Source organism: Oryzias latipes, chromosome 1 (genome assembly GCF_053564925.1).
Source record: "Oryzias latipes strain Hd-rR chromosome 1, Olatipes_Hd-rR_3.1".
Classification (NCBI taxonomy): domain Eukaryota; kingdom Metazoa; phylum Chordata; class Actinopteri; order Beloniformes; family Adrianichthyidae; genus Oryzias; species Oryzias latipes.
Window position 1 is genome coordinate 10,439,841 of NC_136237.1, and position 24,658 is coordinate 10,464,498.

The window sequence follows — 24,658 nt, forward strand, 5'->3', positions numbered from 1 at the left end:
ATGACCTCCTTTTGATGCAGAAGAGGGGGAGTCCTGAAGGGGGTGGGGGTGTCTTTGTTCCTCCTTAAAACGTGTGGGGGTGAAACTTTCCAACACAAAGATCTTTTCTGGTGGGGAGGGCGGGCACAACGAATCGGATAACCCGCGCCTCTCGGTGGGCGTGGCCTCTGATCCAGCTCTTCCTGCTGACTGGACACGTGGTTCCATGTCTGCACGCGCCTTCCTGCTCGTGTCAGCGCGAGGAGGTCCCTCCGTTTCCCTCTGCTCCCCTTCATCCGCTCCTCCTCTCCCTGAGACGTTCACGGCCCGCGGTCGTTCCAGTCTCCGCCCGCGTGTCCGTGCGGGTGTCAAAGAAAGTGAGCGTGCGGGCGCGCGCTGTCCTGCTCCAAATTTTCGTCATGACGCTCGAGGCGATCCGCTACGGGACCGGGTCCCTGCAGATCCTCAACCAGCTGCTGCTGCCACACCAGACGGTGTACGAGGAGATCCGCGGCGTGCAGGCCGCCTACGAGGCCATCAAGGCCATGAAGGTACGGGGGGGGTCCGCGTCATGCATGGGCTTCTTTGTGCTCCCGTCCCCCGCGCGCATGAACCGCTCGCGGCCTCTGGTACCCCTTGTGTCGTCAGCACCCGGACCTTCAGCGCACGCCCTTGCCCCTTCGTGCCCCCCACTCTTTTTTTTGATGTTTTGGGGGAAGCAGGTGTTCACGGGCTCCCCACCCAACCCCCAACCCCCCTTTCTCTGGGAGACATTGGGGATGAATAATTCATGTGCCCCCTCCCCCGCGCAAATGCGCAGACTGATGAAAAACGGGAAACATTGTCGGAGGCTGCAGACGTGATGATGCGGGCTGTGAGCGTGCGTGAAGGTATGTGACGTACACGCAAAAAGACTTCAGCTATGAGGAAGACGAGATGATGATACGATAATAATAATGGACGGACAAGGTGAGGATGAAGATGAAGAGGGTTGCAGAAAATAAGGAAGGTGGCAGTGGATGATGATGGTAGCAGAGGATGATGGGAAAGGAGAGGTGTCTGAAGACGATTGCAGAGGATAAGGAAAGTGGTAAAGGATGAAGATGGTGCTAGATGACTTGATTTACTCTCTTCTTTGAGGGGAGGAGATAATGTTAAAGGTGAGATGATGATGATGATGTTTCTTCTTTAGGTGCGTGGAGCTCCAGCTATCGCCATCGTTGGCTGCCTCAGTTTGGCCGTGGAGCTGCGGGCCGGCGCCGGGGGAGATGACCCCGTCACCTTCATCAGGGAGTCTCTGTGTCACCTGACCTCGGCCAGGCCCACCGCCGTGAACATGGGCCGCGCAGCGCGGGAACTGATTGAGTTTGCCGAGAACGAGAGCATGGAGAAGAACTCTGAGCAGCTCAGAGAGAGGTAGGTCCACTCTAAGCTAGAATAGAATAGAATAAATGTATTAGTCCCTCAAGGGGAATTCAGTTAAAAGCTGTTTTTTAGCGTATGAGATAAAACAACAGCAAACAACAACACGGTAAAAACAAGTGTGTTAAATAGATTTGAAAAGAAATCAAAATAAAAAATACAATTAAGGGCTAAAAAGTATAAACGGGGACTTTCTACTCTGGGGAATGTCCACTTTGATTTAAGAGCTTTAGGGTATTTGGGAGAAACAATGTGAAGTACCTGCTAGTGTTCCTTGCTGGAGCAATAGAGCGGCAACCTGAATACGTCTTTAAAAAGCTGTAAGACAGGATGTGCTTGTGTGTTTAAGATGGCATTTTTTGCTTTTTGCACCACCTGCCGCTCCCACGGCGAGTTCAGATTTGTTGGTTGGATGCCTGTGACTTTATTCATCTTCTGGACCCGTTTTGTCCCTTTCGGGGTCACGGGGCTGCCGGAGTCCATTCCGGCCACTCGGGATGGGTGGAATTTTTTGTCTTTCACACACAGGGCCCCAAACCAGCACACAAAGGAAAATGTTTTTTTAAATCAAATTTTAGTCAAACACTAAGTTCCTGTAACTTTCAACTATTTCAACTTCCTCCCATGAATGAAGCTCGCTTGAGGTTTGGCCCTGCTTTTCTTAAAATCTACACTGAGTTCCCTTGTTTTCTCTACATTAAGTCGCAAAAATCCTAGTTATTCCAGTTTCCAAAGCGTGTCAGAGCGCTGCCGGGGTCCAACTCTGGCGTTCGGAGGAGGGTCAGAAGTGCTGTATCGTCTGAAAATGTAACCAGGGAGCTGCCCTCTTTCTGTGACCCACGGTGTAAAGAATTAAAGCGACAGGAGATGGAACACAACCTATGTTAGAAACCATGACATCTGAGAAAATCCCATTCACTAAGATCTGCCTCTTCCTTTCTGCAAAATAGTTTTCAAAAAAGCAAAAATTTATCGGTTAAGTTGAAATAAGCGGCGAGCCGTGGGATTAAAAAATGCGGTTCCATCTTATTAAAGCTGTAGAAAATCTGCAATAGAAGTCCTGCATAAGATCGAGGTTTTTCTAAATGTGTGGACGTTTTGTTAAGAAGGAAAAGTTTTGCATCCTCTCCTCATTTTCGGGCTTCATATGCAAACAGTAGGGGGTCAAGTTTTTCAGACCTGAAGGAGTTAAAGGTTTTCATGACTACGCAGCATGTCTAAACTCAGTTAATTGTTTAGGATATTTTTGTTCTTGAGGTTGGAATTATTGCGGATTTTTTTCCAAACTGAAGGAATCAAGCGCTGTTTGGCACACATCTGAAAGAGTGGAGAAGACTTGACTGAGTTGGTGAGCGCAGACGCTCAGCTCACGCCCGCAAAGTGGATCAGGACTGTGTTGGTTTTGATTGATTGATTGATTGATTGATTGATTGATTAATTGGTTGATTGATTGATTTAGGACAAGTGAAAACAAGTGTAGACGAGACAATAATTATATAAAACAAGAAAATTATATAAAGCAAGACAATACAAAATTATATAAACAACAAAAGTTCAAAAGGGAGCGAGGAGAAGAAAAATCTTATAAACTCCCCTTTTACCCTAACTCATTACTTTCCTAACTAAACCCAGTACATCCACCATCTAAGTCCAGTGCCCTAACCAAATGTATATTTAGTTACAGATGCCCATGTACTATAATTCTCATTTCCAAAAACACCCAAATGAAAAACTCAATCTCATTTTATAAGCATGCAGATTTACAAATGCTGATGTTCTGCTGGTTTTCTTCAACAGAACATCTGGTTGGTTTTTGTCAATCACACGTTCGTCCAGTGAAATGAGAGAATTCTTCAGTGCTGGAACATGCTTTATAAAATCCCCCGTTTTAGAACGGGAAAATAAGTTATTGAAAACGTTTGGTAGTTCTGATTCTGACGCACCTCCAATAGTGAAATTATGTTTGGTCGTCTCTGTTTGCTTATTCATGGAGGCTTTAGATTTGAGACCTTGGCAGGCTGATGAAATGTTACCCAAATAAACTGTTTTCACTTTTTCCTTGAACCTTTCCTGTTTTCCCTATTTATGTCTTTGGAGATGGTCTATTTTTATGAGGGGTTGGTTTTGTAACCTTTTTGTTGATACCGTAATCATTTTGAGTTCCTTAGTTATCCATGGTCGGTTGTTTGGATAAACAATAACCTTATTGAGATCCTTACAGAAAGAGATGTAGGATGAAACAGAATCACAAAGCTAATTGAACATCTGTGCAGTCCAAACAGACCCGAAGAGATGAAATACTATCAGCTGACCACATTTTGATTTCTTTCTCTTCGTGCTAAAGACAAGCTTATACACAGGAACTAAAAGTATGCAGTCGTGGTTGGAAGCTCCTAAAGATGGCAAAGGCATTGCTTATTGAACTGGAGCAGAGATCTATCTTTGAAATTTTTTGCTGCGGTGTAGTAAGACACACAATGTCCATCAGTTTTCAGAGCTTTGGTCAGAGTACGGTGCTAAAATCTCCCAGGATAAACTGCAGAGCGTCGTGCAGATAGATCGATGGTATGACAGGACCTCTGCTTGATGTAGAGACGCACTCCTCCTCCTCCTCGGTCATTCCCGGTGATCTCAGGTAAACGGTCAAGTCTAGTCGGGCTGCCAAACCCCATCGCGGTCTCCTTCACTAAGCCGTGTTTCACTGAAGGTTAACAGGCATGTTACTCAAGTTTGAGGCTTGACCTTGGCTTATGCTTCCAACTCACCCACCTTTCGGATGGACAGCACATGTGAAAGGGATGCGGTTAGCGGGGTGACGATTTCCGCCGCCCCCGTGACAGGTGGACGCCAACAACAGTGAAATCAAGATAAAGATTGCTTGACTTTGCAAAAACACTGAACTCAGCATGAGCTCTACTGATCTGTGTGTGCAGCTGGGGTGAAAGACTTTTTGCTTAGCACCTCTGGGCTTCAGCAGCTGCATCAGTTTGCAGCAGCTTCTGTAGGGAGGAGGTCAGAGTCCTTTCTCCTCACACAGCCACAGTTTCAATCAATCAATCAATCAATTTATTATTTGTATAGCACTTATAAAAGCCAAGGCAACCAAAGTGCTTAACATAAAATCCAATAAAATCACAAACAATATGATGCAATAAAGAAACAATCACAATAAAACAATAAAAGAATAAAATCAATAAAATGAACAAGTCCCACTAGATATGCTCACTGGAGTTAAAAGCCTGAGTAAAAAGATGTGTTTTTAAAAGAGTCTTAAAATTACTGTCAGTTCTGGCAGACCTCACAGAATAGGGGAGAGCATTCCAGAGTTTAGGACCTGCAACTGAAAAGGCTCTGTCTCCCCGAGTCACAAGCCGAGTCCTGGGAACCACTAAAAGCATTTGATCTTCAGACGTTAGGACTCGACATGGGCGATAAACATGCAAAAGCTCAGAAAGATACTGAGGTGCCAGACCATTCAGACATTTAAAAACCAAAAGTAGAATCTTAAAAGTAATTCTAAAAGACACAGGCAGCCAGTGAAGGGGGGCGTAAAAGTGGAGTTATATGCTCACACCGTCTGGTCCCCGTTAACAGGCGGGCCGCTGAATTTTGAACCAGCTGGAGACGGCGGAGCAGAGACTGATCCATACCACTGTACAGAGAGTTACAGTAGTCCAGTCTAGAGAAGATCAGGGCATGAATCACTTGTTGCAAAGCGTGAGGAGGTAGATATGGCTTGATTTTGCTAATTAGCCTTAAGTGATAAAAACTAGACCGGACTACAAGACTGACCTTTTTGTCGAATTTAAAATGCCTGTCAAGGTTTACCCCAAGATTTCTAATGAACGGAGCATCTGAAGGGTCCCAGGGGCCAACAGCCCTACAGCAGCCTGTCAGCAGGTCAGACTTTCCAAAAACAAACACCTCTGTCTTTTTTTTGTTCAGACAGAGGAAGTTCAGCTCCATCCAAGACTTGATGTCTGCTAAGCAGTTCTGCAATCTGTCGAGACCCTCTGCTCCTCCAGATTTTAGGGGAAGATAGATCTGGATGTCATCTGCGTAGTAGTGGAATGACACGTTATATTTCCATTCCGGTGACGTCTCTTCGGCCACACTAGGGGACTCAGACCTTTTTAAATGTGGCCGTCTGAGAGGCCTTCAGCTTGATGACATTCTGCTCTTTTTAAGGTGGATGAACGCTTGATGTTCCTCCGTTTCCTCAACTTCTGCTGATTTTGATCCGACAGAACAGAGGAGTTTTGATCTGGTCTGGGGGCTTTGGTCTCACAGTTGTCATCTGTCAGGAAGTGGTTGGAGCTGATGGAGGTTCTGTAGCAGTGATGTGTGTATCCTGCAGGGTTAGCAGATCAGTGTTCACAAGCCTTCTTCACACTAATCTCATTCTCTATGGCTTGTATTTTTGGCTTATTAATATTTTGTTTAATGTAAAACCAGAGGAACCTGCAGAGATGTTTCTGGATGATAAGATCGTCCATCATGATGGCTGACTGACATCACGGTGGAGGGACACCATCGTGATGCCACGCCCCCGCCACGCTGCGAGTCGACACCATATACCGCGGTTACATGTGCAAAATATCTTGATCGGATCAATGGTCGGATTAGAATCCAACCATGCACATGGGTCCAGAAAAACTTTTTCCGATTATGACAAACGTTCACATGCGCAGCCCTTGCAGTCGGAATAAATCCTTCACACATGCGCAGTAGTGTTTGAAATACCAGAAGAGCAAATGAGTTCCGCCGAGCCGCTACATACATAGATATCTGGCAGCTCTGTAATATACGAGATGATCTTCTAAACGTGCTTTTATTAATGTTACGGTTATTATAAAGCGCATGTTCGGTCATCATTTTAATTTTAGTCTTTGTGGTCAGTGCTTTTTCTGTTGAAGAACGGAACTGGAAGAAGCCAGGGCTAGCAGTATGCTAACATGCGCTAACAACATTTAGCCTTGGATGAACATAAAATCCATGCGGGAAACGCTGCAATCTGCATCCTGGCTAAAGGTAAATATGTGGGAATAACATCAGCCGTTATTTTGTCGGGACACAACTGGAAACACAAATCCACGTGATTGTTTGAACGGTTTCTAAGGACTGAGCGACATTTCTGCTTTAAGCTGGCGGTCCGAGCTCTGCCCGGACTCATACTTTTACCGGGAGACCCGGTTCTCCTGAGTTCGGTAGCTCGTTCACCTAGAGCTGCGGGACGGATCGCAGTCCGAAGTCTCCCACACATAGCGCACACGTAACAAAGCATCCTCCCTTCCCCTCAAACACAAAGTCCGACTGCTCTGCTCAGAGACACGGATCGCTCGCTCCACCGGTCCACTTGACTAATCAAGTGCGGGAGCGGACGACTTCTTTTCTATTTTGTTTGTTATTTTTTTGTTAAAGTCACTTCTCTAGACAAGTCACTTGAGTCATTAGTTGGGAAATAAAATAAATGAAGTACAGTAAAATAAGGAATAATAATTGTATAATAACGAAAAATTTAAAATACTCCCCCCGAAGATATCATTGTACATCCAATTTAAGGGACATCACCCAACCCTACCTTGAAGGCCTAAAGCGCTTTACGTCACATTCACACACTGATGGCCACTCCGCTGCCGAACACTGGCGCCAACCTATAACCACCAGGAGCAGGGGGGGGTGTAGTGTCTTGCTCAAGGACACTTTGACACATGGGTGCACAGGGCGGGAACCAAACTTGTGGTTTCCCGATCAAAGGTCGGCCGCTCTACCACTGCACCGCCAAAGGGAAGGAAGCCGCAGGGATGTCGTGCTGTGATTGCAGTTTTGATGAAGTCATCATATTCTTGGCTTCAGGGCATTTTCACATTGATGGTCTTCATATTATAAAATGCTGAGTCGGCATCAGTTTGTTTAAAATGTTTCGCGTTTAGCTTTCGCGGTTACTGGTGTCGTTGAGGTCATCCGTCCTCAGCTTGAGCACTTTCAGACTAAACCCCCCCCTCCTCCTCACAGTGTGATTGCCTGGATTGAGGAAATGCTGCAGCGTGATGTCAACGACAACAAGAAGATTGGTAACTATGGCGCCCAGCACATCCTGTCCGGTGTCCCCAGAGACTCGGTGAGCGTCCTGACGCACTGCAACACAGGCTCGCTGGCCACAGCTGGATACGGCACGGCGCTGGGTGAGACGGCGGCGCGTCATGTGCCTGTGTTGGTATGTGGCAGTCATGTGACCCTGGCTTTGATGCAGGTGTGGTGCGCAGCCTGCACGCGCTGGGCCGCCTGAAGCGTGTGTACTGCACAGAGACCAGGCCGTACAACCAGGGCTCGCGGCTGACGGCGTACGAGGCGGTGGCGGAGGGGATCCCCGCCACGCTCATCACAGACAGCATGGCTGCCCTGACCATGAGAGAGATGGCCATTTCAGGTGAGCCTGTCCCGCCCACACTTGTCCTCTGTCTCTCAAACTGACGCTGTTCCTATGTGCCTCCCTCAGCCGTGGTGGTGGGGGCTGACAGGGTGGTTGCCAACGGCGACACAGCCAACAAGGTGGGCACATACCAACTGGCTATTGCCGCAAAGCACCATGGGATCCCTTTCTATGTGGCTGCACCCAGTACATCATGTGACCTGAGCCTGGAGAGCGGCAGGGACATCATCATCGAAGTGCGTCCCCCCGAGGAGCTGACCAGCATAAACGGGCTTCCCATCGCTGCCCCAGGTAAGAAGAGTTGTTCCCGGCTCCCAAGAGCTAAAGATTTTCAAGCTTTGCGTTTTGTTTTCCTTCAGAGGCGAGAATATTGCTGCATGCGTTCAGCCGTGAAGCCGCTGGTTCATCCAGCATCTCCAAAGATGCTTAGCCTTTAATCAAAGAGACTTTTTTTAAAAGGTGATTTAAGAAATACAGAAACCTTCAGAAAAAGTCTTTGGGAAAAAGATCCCAGCTGCTACAGTTTGAAGGTTTCAGATTTCGTTTAATACAAACAGAGAAAAACTGAAAAGTCAAAAATATGAGCCTTAATATTTTGGACTTCTATCGTTTTTCGTGTCACATGATTCGATACATAAAAGATTCAACTAACTTTGTGGCGATAACATACTGTGCATTTATTCTACCTTAATAGAAACGAACTAGATATTTATTATTTATTCGACGTTTATAACTATGAAAAAAACAAGATGTCTATTGGAGGTGACGGCTACAAACATGAAAACCTGCATTTTGGGTCTTTTTGACAGTTTTATTCTTTTTGGTTTTACAAAGTGTCGTTTTTAATTTATTCAGGTATTGTTGTGAAAAAAAGAAGTTATCATAAATAAATGCACACAACACACATCCGTCACTGTGGCTCACCTTCAGCCAGTTATAATTGACTCGACTCGGTGGAAGCGAGCTTGTGATTGGACGTCTTTTTGGTTGCATCACATGTACATAAAAAGGCAAAGACAGTAGAGATGAGAGTAAAATTCATCATAGGTAAACTTCAACTATGAGACACAAAATGAGAAAAATAAAGTCACATTGTCTGATTTTTAAAGAATTCATTTATAAATGATGGTGAAAAATAAGTATTTGGTCAATAACAGAAGTTCATCTCAATACTTTGTTATATCCTGTTTGTCGGCAATGACAGCATTCAAACGTTTTCTGTAAGTCTTCACAAGGTTTTTACAATCTGTTGCTGGTATTTTGGCCCATTCCTCCATGAAGATCTCCTCTAGAGCAGTGATGTTTTGGGGCTGTCGCTGGGCAACAGATTTTCTATGGCGTTGAGATCTGGACACTGGATAGGTCACTCCAGGACCTTGAAATGCTTCTTATGAAGCCACCATTACCTGGGACGTGTGTCATGCTGACAGACCCAGCCACGTTTCATCTTCAATGCCCCGATGGAAGGAGGTTTTCTCTCATAATCTGAGGAGACATGGCCCCATTCATTCTTTCCTATACTTTGTTGAAAAACAGCCCCAAAGCATGATGTTTCCACCCCCATGCTTTACAGAAGGTTTGGTGTTCTTTGGATTCAACTCTGCATTCTTCCTCCTCCAAACACGACAAGTAGAGTTCTTACCAAAAAGTTCTATTTTGGTTTCATCTGACCGTTCTCCCAATCCTCTTCTGGATCATCCAAATGTTCTCGAGCAAACTTTAGACGGGCCTGAACATGTCCTGGCTTTAGCAGGGGGACACGTCTGGCACTGCAGGATTTGGCAGCGTAGTGTTTTACTGATGGTAGCCTTTGTCATTAGGAGTGTTTGAGTTTGTGGACAGGTGTCTTTTGTATAGATAACCAGTTCAAACAGGTGCCATTAATACAGGTAACTAGTGGAGGTTACAGGTCTGTGAGAGCCAGAAATCTTGCTTTTTTGTTATTGACCAAATACTTATTTTCCACCATAATTTAGAAATAAAATCTTTAAAAATGATTTTGTTTTGTTTTTCATTTTGTCATTTATAGTTGAAGTATACCTGTGATGAAAATTACAGGCCTCTCTCATCTTTTTAAGTGGGAGAACTTGCACAAGTGGTGGCTGACTAAATACTTTTTTGCCCCACCTGTAAAGGCCAGTTTGTGCTTCAGCCATTGCACAAGTCGTATCCACAATAGCGCGTTTAGTTCACACCGGGACGAATTTCGCGCGCGATTTTCGCCGACGCTTAACGCCTCGTGACTAAATAAAGGGCACTAATGAGAGTGTGCACACCGACGCGAAGAAACGCCACGCGTCAAAGCGTCAAAAAAAAAAAACGCCTCGGGTTCGTTTTTTTTTTTTTGACGCGTCGCATTGAAATCTATTCGACCAATGAGAATGGCGCTTTTGCACATTTGTCTGGAGCTTCTGAAGTTACAGTAAAACACAACTTGGGGGCGCTCAAACACAAAACTGCCTTGCTGAGCACACATACCAGCGAAGAAGATAGACGCCAAGTAGCGTCTACACTGCCGCCAAGAAATAATGACGGACATTCTTAAATATCCCCTTACCAAGCACCAGTTGGAGCTACTGATGCTTGAAATATTCATGTTTTCTTTGTTTGATTCTGACAAGCGTGTAAAAACTTGCTCTCTTCTTCTGAGTGAAAAGCGACTTTAAGAAGCGTAAAGTTGTGCAGCGCCACCTTGTGTACAGGAGTATTTCTGTTTTACATTAAGCGCCATCTAATGTCAGGGAATGAAATTGCATGTTCACTCGGCTCATCGTCAGCGAAAATCGCCTGGGTGTGAACACAAAAAACGTGGCGAAAAACGTTGGCGAATAACGCCTGGCGAATATTCGTCCCGGTGTGTACGGGCCTTAATGTTGCTTGGATTTGCCTGTGACTGTCCACGTGAACTGCGATGAACTGTGCGACTGCAGTACAAACCCGCCTGAATACGACCCTCAAACACGCATGTCAGTCATTTGGGCAAATCTATTTCTAAAAAAAAGCTTCCTTTACATTTAATGATGCCTTTTAAAACCTGTCTGTCTGAAAATCCCCCAAACGAACGAAAGGTGTCACATGACATTTTTTCAGTTCATTTACAGCATGTGGTGCTGCAGTCAAGAAACACATCAAACCTGATTTAAAACAGATTAAAGTACCAACAGACTTTTTATTTATTTTTTTAAAACTCACTTTGTATTAGTTTTCTTTTCCATTATCTGATACAAGAACAACTCTGAAACAGTCTAACATCAAACAAAACACCAAAGGGTTTAAAAAAAATTATAATAATTAAACATTTTTATAAAAAAGGTACCGGTTACAACAAATAATCCACTCTGAGTTGGATCCTGAATGCTACACATTGTTGCTCAGCGACACAAGTGTATAGGAGACCCACATCAGGTTAATGAGACATTAACAGTCATAATTATCCTAAATTTCTACATCAAAGCTCTCTCCTTCCTATTTTCACAACATCCATTCATTATATCAACAGTGTTTTCCTCCTGACTCTTCACCAACAGTCCTTTTTGAATCAAATATCTCGCTCACTGTGTCATCGGTGAGTGAGATGACCACCTGACAGCCTCAGCTCCTCCCTAAAGCAGCGTTGTTTTTGTCCTCCCGCCTGCAGGCATCGAGGTGTGGAACCCGGCGTTCGATGTCACCCCCCACCAGCTGATTACAGGAGGCATCATCACAGAGCTGGGCGTCTTCCTCCCGTCTGAGCTGCAGGCGGCGCTCACCGGCCGCCTCACTGCCCTCTAGAGCTGACAGCCTCAGCTTTTGTTGCCCCCCCACAACTCACACCACAGACACTGTCTCCAAAAAGCCCCTCCCACCCCCCCACCCCTGCAGCTAAGCTGGACTAAAATAAATCTAAATTTTTGGGTTTTATTCACAAAATTCCGGCTTCTTCTGGAGTTGGAAGTCGAGTTGGGTTTCTAAGATGCTGCTTACACCCCCCCCCCCCCCCCCCCCTGTAAATAAACACCACCTCCCTGCTGGATTTGTGTACATATATAGAAAGTTAGGCTCTCCTGAATCAAGGTCCTCCTCATTTGTGGAGGATAAATTCTGACGTTCACACGTTTATGTGGAAAAAGATTTCCCCCTTTCTCTGTAAAAGCTGAGCAGCAGCGATGGAAGCACCGTTGGTAAATCTGTCCCTCACTGTTCGTCTGCGGGGCCAAGCGGGGTCTGGGGCTCGGCTCTTTGTCTTGGAGGAAGCGTTCATCCTGAGCAGCTGGTGTGTCCTGCTCTCTGAAGCCAGGTCTGCTCGAAGCTGCTTTCTTTTGACCCGAAAATCCATGCTTGTTTGTGTTTGAACGCGATTTTTTCTTCTATTTTAAGAGGAATCTGTTCTTTTCAGATCATCCGTAGCAATGATGAAGCTTCTGAACAAACTGTGGCTTTTATATTACATTCACTGAATCATGGTTAGGGTAATTCAACTTCTTTGTTGGACTTTTTAAGAAGCTCAGATAGTAAACTGGTGTGTTCATGTAGAGCAGCAGAAGAGCCTCTCGAGGATTCTGATTACAGTCCAGGCTTTGGACAAACTTGGTTAAATGGCTGTGGCTATTTTTGGTTTTACTTCTTCGTTCAGTTTGCAGAGTGAGTGCTCTCTCTTCCAGATTTTTAGACAAAATAGATGTAATCCAAACACTAGTATGCCAGGCTTTTCATTGCAGCTGGTTGGCTCTGTTGGTTAAGTGCAGGACTGGCTCATGCAAAACAAGCAAAGACTTTGTTTCCCACGGGGCGTGATGAGCTACATCCAATGTGGGTCCTTTAGCAAGACCCTCAGCGCTGCTGCCCAACTATGTAACCACAAAGAGGCCCACGTCTGGGTCTCCCTGTGCCAGTCCCCAGCCTGGAAAAATATAGGGTTGTGTCAGGAAAGGCATCCGGCATAACAATTTCTGCCAAACCACCTTTGCGACTTAGTGAAAGGTGATTTGCTGCGGCGTCCCCTGAAGGAAATGCCGAAATGGGAATAACACTAGTATGTCGGGCTTTGTGCACCCATCCAACTTCTGCTAGTGTGGATTGTGAATGAAACTGTTAAACGTAAAAGTCACAGCAGCTAACCCACCATATGCTCAAAAAAAATCAAACCCCTAACCAAAGCAGTTAATGAATATTGATCCCGGACAAGCCCCCAATCTAGACACAGCCCTTTCTGTATGTGGGAAACTGAGGCATAACCTGAAGAAAAGATCCCAATCCCTGCACTTTAATCAGATTACTTCATATAATTGGCAGATTCATAATAAAGTTTTTTTCTCTTCTTTAGGGACAAATAAAATGATGACAGAAAGTTAATCAATGGGAGGGAACTAAGGTCAACATAACCCAACCCTAGCCTCTAAAGCATTGACTCTGCAAAATGACTGAACTGAAAAGACAAACTAAATGCACACCCATGCACATGACTCCAGACTAGTGCTCCTGGATCTGATAGAGATAGGCGAAAAGCAAAGTCGTTACCGAGCAGTACCAGTGATTCCGGTGCACATCACCTGTTCATCTGGGATTTTTTTTAAAGAATTTCTCCGTCAGCCTCTTCTTTAGGGAAAGAAATGAAAGATTCACTTTTGAACGCTGTTCAAGTGGTGAACTGCTCCTTTAAGAGTGGACCGAGTCTCCACCCACCCCTCTGAATGTACAACTGCCTCACACCAACTTCAGTTTGGGGATTTTCAGCCACGTCTCCCCCTTCTGCTCAGTGTGCTCTGACACCCCCCAACCCCCCCTTTTTTCCACACCCACCCACAAAGCTCACTGTGGCCTCAGCCTCACAGCAGAAGTCACCAGAGAAACTCTGAAAACTGAAAACCTTTCAGGCCTTGATCTGGGAGTTTTCAGGAAGATTGGAGCTTTGATCTCTGAGCTCACCTGATCCTGATGACAGATGTTCCACACTGCCCCCTGCTGCACGCATGCAGTATGACAAAGTTAACGCCTCTTTTCTACCTAACCTGAAACCTTCTGGATTAGTTGTCAGCTTGTTCCACTTGGGTAGAGTGAGCCCATCTTTCATCTGGACTCAGAGTTGAGTCAGCACTTTGCAGTTTAAGATCTTCACGCAGCTGACCATGCCTGTCAGAGAGGAGGAGAAGATTGTTCTTGTTGTAAGTTCTACAGATGGACAATCTTCTGTTCTGTCTGCCTCCATTTAGCAACAGCCTTTGACAACAGAGGCTTTGTCTGATGGGCTCCGGTTTAGAGGATGACCACAAAAAGAGAAACTCTACAGACCAGTTTTGTTTGTATAGATCAGCTACTTCTTTGATTGCTCAGCATTTCTTTTTTTAGGCCCGCTCCTAACCTTTGACTTTGAAAAGGTGAAGTGGCTCCTCGCTTTGGCCCAGGAAAGAGGTGGAGCTTGTTAAAGTATGAGAAAGATGAGATCTGGTGCCGAGTTGAAGTCTGGTTATGAAGTAGAATGGGAACCAGCCTGGTAGAAAAGGGGATTGGAAGCCCACCTTTGGTTCCTCTCATTATTTTAACTAGATCTCCTTGGAAACATCAGACACAGATACCCTGACTTTGTCGTGGCTCTTCCTTATAACAGGCTTTTAAAAACTTTCACTTCCTGGAACAGCAGCGACTTTTGTTTTGATATTTATAAGACGGATGTAAAGTCCCACATATTGGACTTTTCTTTTGAAAAACTGCCCAGTGTGGGTTTGTGTGGAGAAAAGGCTGAGAAGAAGATTTGCTTCATGAAAGAAGATATTGCTCACTGTAAATGTTCATTTCACACACAGACTTCACTTTTCACAAAAAAAAAAAAAACTCTGGAAGTGCAGGGAAAGGCAGACGGCTGCAGCAGGACTCTCCTCAGCTGGATGTAAGTTCTCACTCGTCTTTTTGGCCGTGGAGCTCCACACAGAAGCGGCGCCGTGGCTTCGGTGAAGCTCCTGACCCGTAGCAGCTCTCAGTTCACCTTTCTGGCCACAGCAGAAAGCTTCTGTTTGTCCAAACACGCCGGGAAGGCTCCTCCCACACACACTCTACCTCGCCATCTGTCTGCCCGGATCAGAGCTGAAGCACGTGCCAGACCCCCACCTTCAGTCTGACTTCCCTGACCTGCAGCCATCAGGGGGCGTGGCGGCGCCGTGGCCAACCAAAGCAGGTGCTGGAAGGAGTGTGTTCGATGGCCTCTTCACGTGCACGTGTGTCACTGTTGTTGAGAATCACTTGATGCTGATTTTATAATGTCGTTTCAAAATGGATTTTTATCAAACGGATCTGAACCTGTCATTTTCTTTTTCACATCTGTAGAAAGAATAAAACCACAGCGAAGCTGCTGCTGTTGTCAGGTCTCATTTTTTATGGAGTATTTGAAAAGTTTTTAAGTCTCCAGGTTTAGGTTTGAACTTTTCTTTTTACCCAACAAAAAAAGTCAAAATAATTCTGTTTCCTTCCTGTCTTCTGTTTTAATCAGTTGATGTATTAAGTACACTAAATAGAAATAACAAAGTGCTTTAATAAATGCATATAAAAATCACACATCAGCATGAAACCCGAGATAGGAGTTTTAAAACTAAAACCTAAATAAAGTCCTTTGGACCACATAGAACTCCAAAGGGAATTTTTCGGAAGGAGTTGAAAGTCTGCGTTGCCCAGCAACACCCAAAACATCACTGCTCTTGAGGAGAGCTGCATGGAGTAATGGACCAAAGTAGCAGTCTGGATGTGAAAACCAGCTGAAGATCTTAGATCTCTGAAACTGGCAATAAATTGTATGTAACAAAGTGCTAATGTGAACCAATTACTTATTTTCCGCCAAAATTTACAAATAAATTTAAAAATCAGGCAATGTGTCTTTTTTTGTCTTTTAAGTGTATCAGGGATGAACATTCATAGAAAGAGAATAGAGCAGAAAAAAAGAACAAAAAATGCATTGTAAAGTAAAGCTGCTTTTAGACACTTAATTTATGTTACAAAAGTAAATGAGAATTGATTGTATTTACAAGTGTAGGACAGTAGCTGAACAGCAGAGGGCGCCACAAAAGTCGGAAGGCGACCGGAACTACGTGGTTCTCTGTAGAAGAATTACTTCCGGTAAAAATGGCGCAGGGTTCCAAGAAGTTCAAGCAGCGGCCGGGAGCGTCGAAGAAAGGGCCGCACAACAAGCAGAAAGGACCGAAGAAAGGAGGTGAGCAGAACCGGAGCCGCACGAAAGCTGCTACCGCGAAAAAAACCCGCACGCGGGGCCGACGCGCGCCCGCGCAGAAACGTGCTGTGACGTCAAGTTGAGCCCCCCCCCCCCCCAAACAGGAAGTACCAGCTGTCTCCAAAAAGCCAAAATGTCATAGACTTTATTAGGGAAATAAGCACTTATTACTCAGTCTTTCTATTTCTATTTTTTCGTGATCTTTTGTCTGTAGTGCAAGTCATTCAAATTATTAATGTGTCAATAAATGTATGTGGTGCTTGCTGGCCCCCAACTGGAACATTTGAAGCGTCAGATTGACAGATTTTGGACCAATCACTGCTTACTGACGATGTCTGGCTCCAACATTGCAGCGTCCGTATTGTAAAATAATTAATAATAATAATTAATAATTAATAATTAGTCGACTGAATCAATTTTATTTGGTCAGAGCCTGAATGGATGACGTCCCACTCGCTAAAAGTCATGGTTCGGCTTCAATTCTGGAATTCTTCTGTGTAAATTGTTGTAGTAGTCTAAACCAGATCACCTGAAGCTCCGATGGCGTTTATCTCTGTCCGTGGTTAGGAAGGATCATCGCACCCAAAAAGGCTCCGTTGGTTCAGCAGCAGAAGCTGAAAAAGGTGAGGTCATTTCCTCCCCACAGCTATTGGGAACTGTCAGGACTGTTTTTGACTACTCTGCCCCCTCCCCCCAGGGTCTGGAGGTGGCCATCAGGAACAAGATTGAACAAGAGGTGACTCAGAGGGCTAGCTCCTCCCTCCACAAGCCGCTGGCGGTGGTGAAAGGCGCTGAGCCCAAAGGACCCCCAGCAGCTGGCCGTCCGGGAGGCAGCTCAAAATAAGACTGTCCTGAAGCAGCAGACAGAATCCTGCTGACCCCCCCCCCCCCCCCCCCCCCCCAGGATCAGGGGCAACCTGCAGACCCCCTCAGGATCAGAAGCAACCTGCAGACCCCCCTCAAGGGTCAGCGGATCTTGCAGACCCCCCAGGATCAGGAGCAACCTGCAGACCCCCCAGGATCAGGGGCATTCTTTGTGGCCTGAAGGAGGATCTATGGAGGATCTGTGTAACAGTAAACAGCAGCTGGGGGGTCAGATGGAGGTTCACTGTGTTTGATTTAACAAACACCATCGTTTTCTGGGACGATTTGAAAAAGTCAACAATGACTCATCAAAAACATCTGGAGAAGATCGTCCATTTGAATCAATAAATATAATAATGATCAGTTTATATCAGTTTTCATGACTTTCAAACTGAGATGATGTTTGAAGAGCTGATGTTCTCTAAGAGTGGCATTTGTCCCCCTACCACTTAGCCCCTCCTCACGTGTGTGCTGGGGGGGGCAAGCGCTGAAGCCTTGTTTTAGGTCGGCCCTCTAAGGTGTGGCTGGGCGTCTCTGAAGCTGCTTCAGGTCTAAAGCTGCGTTCACCCCGCCCTTGGCAAGGCACGTTCAAGCTAACACTTCCAGGGAAAAGTCCTTTTAAACTTACACTAATGTGTGTTTCGGGCTACGGCATTCAAACCTTTGGGTTCACGCATTGCTGCGCAGGTTTCTATGAGCGTTTTGGGGTTTTACATACAAAGCTTGCGACCCTTAAACGTGCATTGAAAGTTAAACCAGTTGAACTTTGACCAATGAGGGACTTGGATTTGGTAGTGATGTATGAATGGCGTCCCTTTTAATTCACTGCAGTGCAAATTATTTGAAAATGATCATGAAGAAGAAATTAATAATTGTGCGTCCGGCCAGAATTATGACAGCAACTTTATCACATATTGGAATAGAGCTGTGAAAGAAAAAGCCTGGAGCAAGAGTCACCAGATTTGCACCAAGTCTCTTCCCCCTGTAGGTGGCGGACATGCGCTAGGAAATAAAAGAAAAGAAGAAAGAGGCCCCTCCCTGCTCGTCCAGTGTGAACACCACATGCTGAAAGCGTGTTCTTGAATGTGTGCCTGATGCAAAGTAGCTCAACACTGAAGCTCCAGGTTTTTATTAAAGCAGCACAGCAAGCATCACATGAAGCTTCCTGCCACAGGGAAGCTCAACACAAACGTAGGATGGCAGTGGTAACGCGGCTCCACCATCACATCCAGCAGAAGTGATGCTGAGCTTCTAGAAGGCTTTGAGGGCCTCCACGCAGAGCTGAGAGCGGAGGAACCGAGGGAAGGAGTCTTTGGCCATCAAGCTGTAGATCCTCTGCTGGGCTTCCAGGAAGGAGTCGGCGCTCGGAGACTCCATCACACCCAGCAGAGCCTCGCGGGTCTCAGCGTCCAGGTTCACCTGTTCAGCAGGAGGAAGCTTTGACCTTTGTCCTGATTGACAGATGAGCTTGGTTTATCTTCACTGACCTCCAGTGGGGCCTCCGGGTTAACGAACTGGCTGTAGATCTTGCTGGCCTTGTTCTTCAGCAGGTTTGAAGGAGAAACTCTGAAGTCCTCACAAGCCAACCAGAACTCCAGGTTCTCCTCACTGAACTCTGAACGAAGGAAGCCTCGAAAGGCCTGCAGGCCACCTGGGAGAGAAGGACAGTTCTGGTTTTTAGGATCCTGCTCAGAGAAGACATGAAGGAAACAACAAAACAGCTCTTCATCAAGTGTTCCAGTTTGGAGATAACTAGTCATGGAGCCAGATTAGTCTCAAAAGAATCATTTCAGTCCTACAGGGAATGATGTTCATGAAAGAGGCAGATCTTCCCTGCATCTGAGGATGGAAGCTGTGAGAATGAATGACATCCACACGGCGCCCATATTCAATCTCTGATGATCAACTCAATGTTTCGGCTCAGGGTAAAGACCTCCCGCTAAAAGATCACACTTTTTTATGCTTTCCAGTTTCATGTACGTTCATTTTGAGCCTGAAACTCAACCAAACTTCTGTTTTTCTTTGGATCTTCATTTTACAGATTCTAAAACCAAAATGGCCTGAAAGTCATCAGGTTTTCCATAAAAGTTTTGACTCTGGTTCCACTCATGCAGAGGGTTTCTGTTGGTGACCCACAATTCTGTGGGGATGATCCTCCTGAACCCAGAGAGGCAGGAAACCTTCCAACCTGAAGGTCCTTTTTCAGCCAACATGAACCAACGGAAAGAGTAGCAGCAACATTTTGACAGTTTCATTCCAAAATGGCTTAATCAGTTATTCTGTAAAGGAAAACTGAGATCAAACAGGTTCCTTCAAATGCAGCCAGAAACTGAAGTCACTTTAGAATTCAGTCAAAACTCTGAAAATCCCCATGAGATGATGTTTGTAAAATATGCACAGAAGCTTTTGTCCACAGAACTCAATTACGCACAAATGAGAGTACATCAGTGAACCCTGAACCAGGAAAATGTCCCGAAGAACCAAAGGACGTTTAAACCCAAAGTCACCATGAGCAACGTACTAATGACCTGGACCAGAAGAAGAGAGGAATTTTTAAAGAATGAATGATCAGAAACAGGATGCTAGCTGTAAACTCACTGAAGTAAAACTCCATCCACCCACCCAGACTTCCCTCTCCCCAGACAGCAGCTACGGTGTTCCCAGGCCAGTTGAGGGACATAGTCTCTCCAGCGTGTCCTGGGTCTTCCCTGAGGTCTCTGCCCAGTGCGACCAGCCTGGAACACCTCCCCAAGAAGGCATTCGGGCCAGATGCATGAGCCACCCCAACTGGCTCCGCTTGAGCTAAAGGAGCAGCAGCTCTCTCCTGGTGACTGAGCTCCTCCTATCCGTAAGGGAACGGCCGGCCATCCTGCAGAGGAAGCTGATTTTTATTTTTTGCATGAGAAAATGTATTTTTTATTTATTTAACTATTATTTAACCAGGAAGAAAAATCCTATTCAGATCTACTGATATATTTTTCAAGGGAGTCCTCTTGGCTGAATTAAAGTAATAAAAGCTGAATTTGCTAAATGAAAATAACAGAATATTTGCCAATGATACAAACACGCATACACAGTCATAATCACGCATAACCACGGTTTCAGAGCAACCAATGAACCTATGAAGCATGTTTTGGACTGACACATGAACCAGGAGAACGTGCAAACTTCACACAGAAAGAACTCAGCTGGGATTTGAATCTGTTTGTGTGATGTCAGAGTACTAACCACTACACCACATTGCAGCCCTTAGTTTATTTCCAAAACCCCAAAGTAAAGCATGAAGGAGCGCTGAAGACCATGCAAAGGAACCAGAAGGAGGATCTGGATGTTTTTATGGAGACGCACCATGAGCTGAATGTGTTTTAGTGTCATGTTTAAAAAAGAATTGATTGTTCTTTGTTGTTTTTTAGTCCTGCTGAGTTGGGTTTTGGGCTGGGATCATGGCCATTGGTCTGCTTGTGCTGCAGGTTTCAGATCTTCAGGTGGTTGACCTCATCACACCTTTAGCTTCTTTTTCAGCTTAGTCAGGTTTGAGTTTAAAGTTTGCATTTGGGTGGAAAACAGGTGAGTTTTACAGTTTTTGTCAGCAGTTCAACAAACACCAGTCTGAGTGGAGCTCCCTTCTCTGCGGAGCGCCACCTGCTGGTCGCTTTACAGAGCAGAAGATGAGGAAAAAGCTCAAACCTTTGTGGAGAAGAAGTCAATCTCTTACTTTTGGTGTTCAGCAGGGTTTCCAGATCCTGAAGTGTCTTTCCGTCGTGAAGCCTGAGGTCAGACCGACAGTCAGAACCAAAGCTGGTTTTCATTCTTCTGAGCCTGAACGCAGCCAACTTACCGATGCTTGTGATGGGCATCTGCCAGGTGAATGAGCTTCACTCGCATCCCTTTGGCCCTGAAACACACAGACACTGGAAGTGACTCTGAACCTTCTCTCCATGTCTTCACCGCCAGATACTCACTTCTCCAGACATGAAGAAGGCAGGGAGGAAAGGCCTTTACACATCACTGCAGGTTAGGAGGGTATCAAGAGGCTCTGTGCTGCAGCGGGGTCGCGCTCTGCCCCCCCTCCAGCTCTAGCTGCTCTTATATAGGTTGAGCTATCTGCTGTGCCCATCAGCTGCTGTCAGAGCTGCAGCTGGGACGCTGAGATGAAGCAAAGCTGATGAAGATGAGGATTTTCTGTCAGCAGCAGGAACAAAGGATTAAAGATGGGGGGCAGGTGAGGTCAGGGGACGCTGCATGATTAAAGGTGAGCAACACAAAGAAGAACAGGGTGATGAAGGAGCAGCAGGTGGAGCGGAAGTATCCACCATCTGTGAAAAGAGGAGCTCTGCATGTTTGAGGAGCAGCTGTTCGACTGTTAAAAAAAACAAACTACCCATGTTTTTCTTCCCATCAAAGGGCAAAGACCTCCACTGTTTCCGCTGCTCCCTTTTATTCGGTGTATAATCAGTTTAGTTTGAGGAAGAGAAGCTACAACCTGGGTTCTTTGGGTCTCAGGATTCTGAAAAGAGTGAAAATAAATGACGCAGTTTTCAATGGAAGACAAGAACGGACAAGTCTGCTAAAAATGTTCAGCTTGTTTGTTTTAAGATGATGACTTATTAAGATGGTATCTCTAATAAACAGTAAAAACAGAGATCACTGATGTTGCTTCATCTCTTAAATTCCGCCTGAGTTTGACCACGACTGAAGTAATCACCATAGTTGGCTGTGTTGTTTTTGAAGACCGACTCTGATGAACATTGTGTTTTCAGTGTTTTTAACATGTTCTTGTGACATTTTTCTGATAATGGAGGACACTGTAACCCTTGTGCTATCCTAGGCACTTTAACATTGGGAGTTGGGTCATCTAGACCCACTAGACAATGCTCTGAACCTTTTTTCTTCAATGATTTGTGATCTTCACTGGTGTCCATGGATTACATGAAATGTTTCCACCTTTATCCACCTTTGTCATGGTAGGGAGTACACGTCAATGTAAGGGTGGGGTCATCTGAGATAGCACAAGGGTTAAAAAAAAAAAAAATTAAACAATGTTCAGAGTTTAGTTCTTTATTCAAATCGCTGTGAATCAGGAGCAGATATACAAAAGAGAAAAAGCTTGTAGGTGTGACACAGAACCTCTAAAGGCAAGCCGTACGCTCCCTGCTCTGCTCCATTCTGATGCATCCTCTTGTAGACAACTAGATCCATGGATGTCTGCCTGTCTCGTCTGAGAAGGCATCTGGATCAAAATTGTATGGCTGGGAAGCTCCAACATTGCTTGCCATTTTTGTTGCAAAAATAATTGTGGGTTAGGGGTGTGAGGGGCTGTGCGCTAGTTGATGACCGTGTAAACGGCTGGATGATGGGAAGGGGGTGGGCTTACTCCACGCCAACAGTTCCGCCCTCAACTAAGAAGTTAATTTCTAAGAAACTACTGCTGCTCTGCCTCTGCAGAAATTATACTCTAGAAAACTACACAGGTTTTTGATTTTGCTATTTTTCTATTTAGCTAAAAAGCGGGACTCCAGGCCCCCGAACACGGCCTGCTACCAATGATGACGTCACACTATTTGATTGGCATTACAGTAGTAATGAGCAACTACTGTTGGTCCGATGACGTGTAAGATAGTGATTGGTCAGGATAAAGTACGACATGTCCATAGAAGAAAAAATTTGAGTGTCGTTGTAAACAAAGTTCCGAAATAGAGCTAGATGATCTTCTAAACAGGCTTTTATTATTGTTATGATTATTATTAAATGTATGTCTGCTTATAGTTTTTTGAAATTCGTGTGGCCAGTGCTTTATTATTGGTGGAACAGACCCGAAAGAAGGGTTAGGATTAGGTCAATACAACATTTAGCCGTGGATAAACTTAAACTGGAATAACATCAGCCTTTATTTTGTCTGGACCCCAATGGTAACACAAATTCACATGATTGTCCAGTTTCCCAGGACTGTTCATTCAAAAGGCGCCTCCGCCTGTCCCAAAGCTGCTTCTCTGCTTGGAGACACAAATCTCTCAAGAGACACGGTTCTCCTGAGTCCAGCACCTCGCTCAGACAGAACAGCTAGACGGACTGCGGTCTGAAGCCTTCTCTGTTGCGCACACCGTAACAAAGCACTGCAAACACGAAGCTACGAGTCCAGCTGCTCTGCTCAGAGACATGCACATGCAATATGTGCGTGCACGGTTTACTTAACAGTAGGAGCACAATTGATTAATCCGTGCGCATGGTTTATCAGTTTTTTTTAACCACTGGCACCTGGAAGGCTCAGTACACTGTTCACCTCACGAAAGTCTCTTTTACACATTTATTCTCAGCTGAATTTGCACAAAAGCTGATTTGTATATAGTTTTCGTCATTTACTACATAGTTATATTTTACATTTTGTGTGAATGTTTCAGATACCCCATCTTTTCTTTAACCTTATGCCATTCAGAGCGAACAGCACAGTAAGCATCTCATTGTACAGGGAAACCCATTTCCTTACTGTACATTTGACTATAAACCCCTTTGAATCTTGAATCAGATCACCTCGAACCTCCACAGCAGCTTACCAAATCCAAAGCAGAGAAACTCACAGAGGTTGAAGCACAACAATCCAAGAGAGGAGGCGTACTAATCAAGAATCTGTGATCCTGAGGCAGATTTAGAGCGGGAAGGGCACAGAAACACACTGAGGGGAGAAGACTGAATCCTCATCAGGGACAGAAAGTGACGGACCGACCTATAAAAAACTATAAACTGCTGGACTAAGAGCTGAAGCACAACAAACTAGCAGAGAAGTTGAGGAACTGTCAATCTTAAATGTCCAAAGGAGGCTGGGATTGGCTTCAGATTAGACTGGTTTGGAAAATGAATGATGGACTTTGAACATATGTATTTCAGAAACGGCAAAGGACCCAGTGTTTGCTGTGATGTGTACAATAAAATAAACAGAGGAGAAACAAGTCTATTTAAATTTCAGCTGAACTTTCAGCATTTTAAAGCAACAACCCTCGGTCATGTTCTGCTTGTTTAGTGTTTTTTTCCATTCTTTTATTTGGCTTATGTGCAGGCTGTCTGTGACTCCGCCCATTCTCCTGTGAAACATGTTAAGCAGTCACAGCATCCTGCACTTAAAAAAATGAGTCTAAGAGTATTTAAATAACTCTGCTAGAGCCTTCAGTGTCAGCATGTTCTGCTTTCAGGCGAGTGCGTCAAACAGGTCTTTGAATGTCGTGTCAATACATTTTGGGGATTTTTCCCTGCATCTGGGTTTCCTCTTACCTGCCTAACTGTGACATTCTCAGCAAGTAAGACGTCAAATATTTTTCTGCAGGAGCTAAAATTTGTCTCAGCTTCATATTAAGGATTTTGAGACATAGAATTGAAGGTAAAAATGAACACGGATGGGTTTGTTAGGTACCTCTCTCCAAAACTATGAACTGCTTTCATGATCCAACACTGAGATGAAGGTTTTCAAAATCCAATGTGCAAAAAACATTTAAATGAAGTCACATGACAAAAATGTATTCAACAAATTGTACATTTATTCAAGAGAATATTTAAAACGTAACTGAATCCTTATGTTTTAGCTCTTTGTGCTTCACCAAAAGAGTTTGATCAAACTTCTTACAATCACCCTGCAGTGGGCCTGGCCTGACCTCTGACCTGTAGAACCAGGAAATGGGTTCAACCCACATGAAGCAGCAAATGGGTTTAAAAAAACAAAATAGGAAGTTAAAGTAACCAATTAAACTCAGACAAATTCAGCACAAAAACGGAATAAACGA

The 24,658-nt window shown here is 44.9% G+C and overlaps 3 protein-coding genes and 1 long non-coding RNA gene across 7 annotated transcripts; 3 read left to right on the forward strand and 1 right to left on the reverse strand.

The window, feature by feature from the left end:
* The first annotated feature begins 166 nt into the window (after positions 1 to 166).
* mri1 (methylthioribose-1-phosphate isomerase 1) lies at positions 167 to 15,156 on the forward strand. The gene is made up of 6 exons (XM_023959721.2): positions 167 to 530; positions 1,172 to 1,395; positions 7,417 to 7,586; positions 7,655 to 7,831; positions 7,901 to 8,125; positions 11,472 to 15,156. Exons 1-6 carry the CDS (start codon positions 399 to 401, stop codon positions 11,603 to 11,605), a joined length of 1,062 nt encoding a protein of 353 aa, XP_023815489.1. The 5' UTR covers positions 167 to 398; the 3' UTR covers positions 11,606 to 15,156.
* Positions 15,157 to 15,852: 696 nt separating this feature from the next.
* Positions 15,853 to 17,257, forward strand: c1h19orf53 (chromosome 1 C19orf53 homolog). Its single transcript, XM_023959734.2, has 3 exons — positions 15,853 to 16,007; positions 16,593 to 16,648; positions 16,723 to 17,257. Exons 1-3 carry the CDS (start codon positions 15,920 to 15,922, stop codon positions 16,867 to 16,869), a joined length of 291 nt encoding a protein of 96 aa, XP_023815502.1. The 5' UTR covers positions 15,853 to 15,919; the 3' UTR covers positions 16,870 to 17,257.
* A 745-nt stretch (positions 17,258 to 18,002) lies between these two features.
* LOC101169913 (regulator of G-protein signaling 8) lies at positions 18,003 to 20,990 on the reverse strand. 4 transcript variants are annotated; one of them, XM_004066219.4, is made up of 5 exons: positions 20,852 to 20,990; positions 20,728 to 20,784; positions 20,605 to 20,657; positions 18,377 to 18,540; positions 18,003 to 18,308 (listed from the first exon to the last, which is right to left on the reverse strand). In XM_004066219.4, the coding sequence occupies exons 1-5, from the start codon at positions 20,893 to 20,895 to the stop codon at positions 18,141 to 18,143; spliced, it is 486 nt and encodes a 161-aa protein (XP_004066267.1). In that variant the 5' UTR covers positions 20,896 to 20,990; the 3' UTR covers positions 18,003 to 18,140. The 4 variants fall into 4 exon arrangements, with proteins under 4 accessions (XP_004066267.1, XP_020560923.1, XP_020560920.1 ...); XM_078936173.1 differs by lacking the exons at positions 18,003 to 18,308; positions 18,377 to 18,540 and adding an exon at positions 19,355 to 19,758; XM_020705264.2 differs by lacking the exons at positions 20,605 to 20,657; positions 20,728 to 20,784; positions 20,852 to 20,990 and adding an exon at positions 19,512 to 19,714.
* Positions 19,791 to 21,531, forward strand: LOC105354712 (uncharacterized). The gene is made up of 2 exons (XR_909279.4): positions 19,791 to 20,753; positions 20,844 to 21,531. It is a non-coding gene; the product is annotated as an uncharacterized LOC105354712 (long non-coding RNA).
* Positions 21,532 to 24,658: the final 3,127 nt, after the last annotated feature.

Excerpts from the sequence above, each read along its gene's own strand:
- mri1 (XM_023959721.2), top strand. The coding sequence starts at position 399 with ATGACGCTCGAGGCGATCCGCTACGGGACCGGGTCCCTGCAGATCCTC. Across the intron at positions 7,587-7,654 it reads TGGATACGGCACGGCGCTGG|GTGTGGTGCGCAGCCTGCAC; the intron begins GTGAGACGGCGG and ends GCTTTGATGCAG. Across the intron at positions 8,126-11,471 it reads GCTTCCCATCGCTGCCCCAG|GCATCGAGGTGTGGAACCCG; the intron begins GTAAGAAGAGTT and ends TCCCGCCTGCAG.
- c1h19orf53 (XM_023959734.2), top strand. The coding sequence starts at position 15,920 with ATGGCGCAGGGTTCCAAGAAGTTCAAGCAGCGGCCGGGAGCGTCGAAG. Across the intron at positions 16,008-16,592 it reads GAAAGGACCGAAGAAAGGAG|GAAGGATCATCGCACCCAAA; the intron begins GTGAGCAGAACC and ends GTCCGTGGTTAG. Across the intron at positions 16,649-16,722 it reads AGCAGCAGAAGCTGAAAAAG|GGTCTGGAGGTGGCCATCAG; the intron begins GTGAGGTCATTT and ends CCCTCCCCCCAG.
- LOC101169913 (XM_004066219.4), bottom strand. The coding sequence starts at position 20,895 with ATGTGTAAAGGCCTTTCCTCCCTGCCTTCTTCATGTCTGGAGAA. Across the intron at positions 20,658-20,727 it reads GATGCCCATCACAAGCATCG|GCTTCACGACGGAAAGACAC; the intron begins GTAAGTTGGCTG and ends GTCTGACCTCAG. Across the intron at positions 18,309-18,376 it reads ACCCGGAGGCCCCACTGGAG|GTGAACCTGGACGCTGAGAC; the intron begins GTCAGTGAAGAT and ends CCTGCTGAACAG.